General features: G+C 35.4%; 1 protein-coding gene across 1 annotated transcript; it reads left to right on the top strand.

Moving 5' to 3' along the window:
• Positions 1-316: 316 nt before the first annotated feature.
• LOC104234543 (OVARIAN TUMOR DOMAIN-containing deubiquitinating enzyme 3) lies at positions 317-5,616 on the top strand. Its single transcript, XM_009788116.2, has 8 exons — positions 317-416; positions 566-737; positions 1,586-1,673; positions 2,784-2,847; positions 3,165-3,270; positions 3,371-3,425; positions 4,006-4,059; positions 5,179-5,616. Exons 1-8 carry the CDS (start codon positions 395-397, stop codon positions 5,314-5,316), a joined length of 699 nt encoding a protein of 232 aa, XP_009786418.1. The 5' UTR covers positions 317-394; the 3' UTR covers positions 5,317-5,616.
• Positions 5,617-5,971: the final 355 nt, after the last annotated feature.

Genomic DNA, 5,971 nt, shown 5'->3' on the forward strand with positions numbered 1-5,971 from the left:
ACTTTTTTGAGAAGCACTTTTGAGAAAAATACACTTAGAAGCAGTTTTTTAAAGCTTGGCCAAACACTAATTGCTGCTCAGAAGTGTTTTTCAAACTAATTAGTCAAACACAAACTGCTTCTCACCAAAAGTACTTTTGAGAAAAATACTTTTGAAAAAAAGCAATTCTCAAAATAAGCTGATTTTTGCGGCTTGGCCAAAGGGCTAGTACTCCAAGTTAAAAAAAAAAAAAAAAAAAGGAAGATCATTTCAAGGTTTTTCCAGCTATATCATACTTATCGTTATTGCTCAAAAACAATTTTACCTAAAAAGATTTTAAAAAAAAAGGATAAAAAGCACTAGCCGTCCGGTGATACGGCAGTTTTGGACTAATCATTAACGAGCTTTGAATTTCATGGCCGCCGTGCCCTCTAATGGTACTTAGCTCTCTTACACTTAAAATTATTCAGTACTAGAATGAAATGCGCCTAAATATAGTGCATTAGTATGTCTACCCTACTAGTTTGAAATTGAGGTGTAATCAACTGATTGATATTTGATTTTATTTTGAAAATTTTGGGTACAGAAGTTGTGCTGGAGGAGCTGAGACATGGATTGGCGCAGTTTGAGCTGGTTAATTCTCCAGTTGCTTCAGTTTCTGCTTCCAGTTATAGGCCTCAGCAAAGAGGCCTAAACCCCTTTGGTGTTTTCTCTGCTGCCACTGTTCATCAATCATTTGCTAGAATAGGACCCTCACTGTAAGTTTCTCCTCCTTTTTGTTTTCCAATTAGTGGGGTTTTGCTAGCTTGAGTTGTGTTGGTACATTTTGTTATTGCGTAGAATGATTATTTCGAGTTCAAGTTGTATACACTATCACTAATGAATTTTTACACCATTATGTCACCTTTACTTATTATAGCAGGTAACCGGTCTTGTTTACAAAATTACAAGTCTCACGTTATAAGGCTATGTTCCGCGGATTCTCCAAAATGCCGCCGCACCCATGTCGATCCTCCACAATTGCTCCACTTTTGGAGGATCCGACAAGCACCACTGTCATTTTCGGAGAATCCGAGAAACCTTCATAAGGAGACATATCCTTTAGGAGACCTGATAGTGTAAAAAATTCCTTACATTGACGTGTATATAACTTAAACTCAATCTTTTCATACTATATATTAATGGTTGAGGCCTATTCCTAGTGACAAGCATGCCTTAAACCTATGTTACATGGATATGTATCATATATGCGTGTTAAGTATCCTAGACCTATGTTACATGGACTTGTATATGTATGTGGATAATATACGAATGTCTGTAATTATCGTATATGAGTACGTGCAGTTTTTGTTAAATCTTTAGTGTAATTTGAAGAATCTCCATGAAGAACCTGTACCCATGACACACCTGTTGGAGACAGCTACATCAAAGCAAATACTATGTAACATAGCCTTTAACAACTAATATGTTCCCTAATACAGTGAAGGGCTTGAGAATTACCTAAATCAATCTAAATAGATTATAATTTAGTTCAAATGAAGTGCCTAATTTGATCTCACAATTGTGTATTTTGTGTGCCTTTTTTCCCTTCAATTTCTTATTGTAGAGGTGGAGGTTCGCCAGCTTTAAAGAAAGTAGAACGTTATTCAGTACAGAGAGTAACAGGTGATGGCCGCTGTATGTTTCGTGCTTTGGTATGAAGCATATTCCTTCCCTGATCCAAAAATCAATTTCATGTAAAGCTGTTGACTGCATAGCTTTATTGCTATAATTTTTAGATGTCTTTTTACCCTAATGGTCATGGTTTTAGAACATTTTGCTTATTCATTGAAAGGGAAGGAACCACAAACTTGAGAAAACAAGCTCCTCTAACGAGAATAGAAGTTAAACTAACTGAAGGAAACTGCCAAGTCATTTTACTGACAATGCCTCCCAACTCTGCAGTAGGCCCACATGTGCCACACCTTAAAGAATTATATTCTGTAGTCCATAATGAAGCAAAATAAACTGCCTTTTGCCAGGCGTTTGACACGACATTCATAATGTTGCATTTCTGTATAGCCAAATATAAAAATCATTGCTAATCAGGTAGAAAGCCACAAATTTTTGCCTTCACTCTGCTAGCAAAACCCCCTGAAAACCGGATTTGGTTTCTTCAGAGGTGCTCGCACACAGGAATAGGAGGTATCAATGACCCTAAACAACTTCCACCACAATGCCGCTGACAAATAATAATATAGAGACATGTATTTTTGGATCTCACTCTTTCTTTCTTTTTTGTTGTTGGGAAACATATAAATTAGTACATGTATTTATGGCTCCCACTATGCACATTGCAGTATTCAGGAGGTAAGATCTTGTTTAGGCTGTAACATGTGATCACGTTTATCCTTGTAGGAATAAGAACCTCTGCGCCCTTAACGTTTCATGGGTTCTTTGTTTCCGAAAGGGAGGGTCTAGTGTTGTCAGCTTAACTTAGAAGAGTTACATAAGAAGCCAAAACTATCTGAATCCAGTATCCTCCTATCAGGATGAGCTGAAAGTTAACAATCCCATCAATCATGAAGGAACTCTTAGAATTCATTTATCTTTTTATCGTTCAGGTTATGAAAAGTTGATGACTCTGAATTCTCTTCACATATGGTAAAAATCTGAAAATAAGAGTGCTATCAAGTAAATATCTGATAAATGTGGATTATTCCCATTTTGTACTTCATGCTATTTGTACCAAAAATGTTTTAGTGCCTTAGAACTTGGAAACAATACTTTATTTCTCTTACGAATTGCTGTTATTTCTAAATCAGGTAAAAGGGATGGCTTTCAACAAAGGTGTGAAACTTAACCCTCGAGATGAAAGAGAGGATGCAGGTAATATTATCCACAGCAGATTTTCATCAATCATTTTTGTGCTTCTCTTTAATACTACTGACAAGGTTAACAACAAATTAAAAAGAATAATACCAACAAGGTTAGAACTTCATAGTAGCTCTCTAACTTGTCAAAGTTATGAAGTTTCCTTTCATTTGTGATTTTTCTGTCGCTAGGAAACTATGCCTTCCACATATTAATAATCTCCAAAAAATTTACCCCTGATACACTAAGGCAAGTTATCAGTTCTCTTCTCATTTTGTGTGGATTATTTCCCTGAAGTTGATGAAAAATCTGCTTTTTTTCTTGTGTAACAGATGAATTAAGAATGGCTGTAAAAGAGGCTCTTTGTGATGATGAGAAAGAACGTCTTAAATATGAAGAGGCCTTGATTGCCATTACAGTTGAGGAGTCTTTGAGACGGTAACATGAAACTTCATTCATCAATTTTAGGTACTTTATGATAATACTACTAGTGATTCAGATAAGCGGCCTTTCTCACTACTTTGACTTGTTTTGTTAGATATTGCCAACGCATTGGACGATCTGATTTCTGGGGAGGCGAGTCAGAGCTATTGGTAAGCAAAATTTTAGCCCTGTTCTTCTAACCTTGAATATTATGTTGTATTTATCCTCTACCTAGTTTATCTGTCAGTAATACAAGATTAGTTGCTGTATGGGAACTGGGAAGTTCTTATGAAACTCTCAATCATTCTTGTAGGACTATTAGGGGTCGTTCGCTTACCGGGATAAGGATACTAATCCCGTGATAGAATTTGGTATTGTATTTATCGCATGTTTGGTTAAAGGTATTAGTTAATCCCTCGATACATTTTAATTTGAAATGGTGGTATTAGCTAATCCCATATAGAAGGTGGGATAGCTAATCCCACAATTGAACCAAACGTCCCCTTATTTCTTTTGACTCATTCCTTCTTTTCATGTCTTCAATGTTATACTGCTTGGCAAGTCCACATTGATTCCTGTCTTGTTTTGTGAGGGTGAACGAAAGAGATGGTTCTGATACTGATTCTATATGAAGTGCATCAATATTACTCCGTTCACACATCACAAATGGGATACTTGCATGCTACTTTAGTGTTCCATTTAGCTACATTTCCCCCCTATTGCTGATAGATATCTTTCTTTTTACATCAGGTATTATCAAAGTTGTGTTGCCAGCCAATTACAGTATACATACCAGAACAGGAGGTACTATCCCTTTGCTTCAAAAGATTAACTTCTAAAGTAGTCATAAGCCGGACTTTTTGTTTTTGATGGGTAAAGTCACAACTCGGACTTCTCACTTGGAAGTCAAGCTTATCCATCCTATCAACAAAGCATCGACAGCATAGACGAAGTAATTTGGGTCTTGCTGTCTAATTATATCTGTTTTCCTTTCCAACAATTAAAGTAGGCTTTGCGAGATCTCATTCAAAATAGCCCAGTGTATACATAAAGCAAATCGAATTCTAAGTGCATTAGTTCTTTCTAAAGCAAGCTAACTGCATCCTAGCTTCACCAGCTTCTTCCTTTGTGAAGTAGACTCTCATCTCTATTTCTCCTTCCATGAACTTTTCCTTCTTCGATTCTAATTTTCCCATTTAATTTGCTAACTCTTTTTTTATTTATGAAATAAGGTATTTCATTAAAAGGCATCAAGGAGATGCTTTTATACAAAATGAAACAAAAATACAAAGATTTGATCTACTAATTCTCCTCCAAAAGAAATAAATAAGGCAGCAAATCAAGTCAAATGTTCCCCCTTCAACTTATGTGGAAGCTGCTGTTGGCAATAGTGAGTTACATATGTAAAGTTAAAAGATAAAGAAAAAAGAATGTAAAGGCCCTTCATAGTCTCAGGACTAATGAACCAATTTGCCATAATGCTTAAACAGCATGAAGCAGAGAGAAAGCAAGTGATAATAATGTATTAATACAAATATTTTGTTCAGGGAATCACTAATAACATTTAATGCTCAAAAGAAACACATAAGGTAAAAGTTCCATTTAATTTTAATAGAAGAAGTGACTGTGAAAAGATCGTTATGACCTTGAAGACGTGCTACCTGGTTGGTAGATCAACCATAAACCCAAATACTGCAACTCCAACAATGTGATTATGTTACTGAACTAAAAAAAAATTGGATCCCTCATCTTATCTACCTTCACTGAGTAATTGTTAAACGCTGTCAGTAGCTTTGTTTTCTTAGCCATTGAATAATATCTAAGCTCTTAAAAGTACTCCTAAACTTCTCTTGCCTTTGTTCTTCTATATTTATTGGTTTAGTGTTTCCTTAAGAATTTCTGCTCTTTTCAATGAAACTGCAGCATGGAGGAGGGGGCTCTGGTTTCATTCCTATTGCAGAATATGGAGCTGAGTTCCGCAAAGGTTCAAAAAACAGAAAGGCCAGGAAAGCTGTGAGGCTTCTTTATAGTGGTCGGAACCATTATGACCTACTTGTATAGGATCTTTGTAACATTCAACAGAGTTTGAGCAGTGTACAAGTTTCTTACCAAGAGCTGCTAAAGCCAAGGGGAAGTTTGTGAAGTTTCCTAGTTGTGGCTAGAACCATTCTGCACATTTGATAATTTTGTACCGAAATGTTGATGATACAAACTTGTTATGTAGATGTATTTCCTGAGCTTCATAACTAATAGTAATTGTAAAAGAAAAACTGATTTTTAGATTGTTCATGTAGGAGACAATTTATGAAATTCTCATACTTGAATTTTGTTCATTGTTTTATGAAGTGATTCGTTTTTTCATGTTAGTTGTGTAATTGAGAAGGAAGATTCACTGTCTAAATATTAAATAAGCACAATGAAGAGGAAAACCTTGTTCTGATTGATTAATTTGCAGAATTATTGGTTGTATCCAGATTACTTTGGACATATGAATATTAATATGAGACAAGAATATAATATCTTGTAATATTACTGTACCATCAAAATATGAAATATAGCACTTGATAGTCGACGCAAAGGTCTAAAATCCGCCCTTTTTGCTAAAGAAAATTCACGAATGAAAATAAAACAAATTGAGATACGTTGAAAGATTTACTTGGAGAATTAGAGATGCAGTTCATTCACGAATCAATCCATGCAACAACTTTTCAACCGT

The sequence above is a fragment of the Nicotiana sylvestris genome, chromosome 7 (genome assembly GCF_000393655.2).
Source record: "Nicotiana sylvestris chromosome 7, ASM39365v2, whole genome shotgun sequence".
NCBI lineage: Eukaryota > Viridiplantae > Streptophyta > Magnoliopsida > Solanales > Solanaceae > Nicotiana > Nicotiana sylvestris.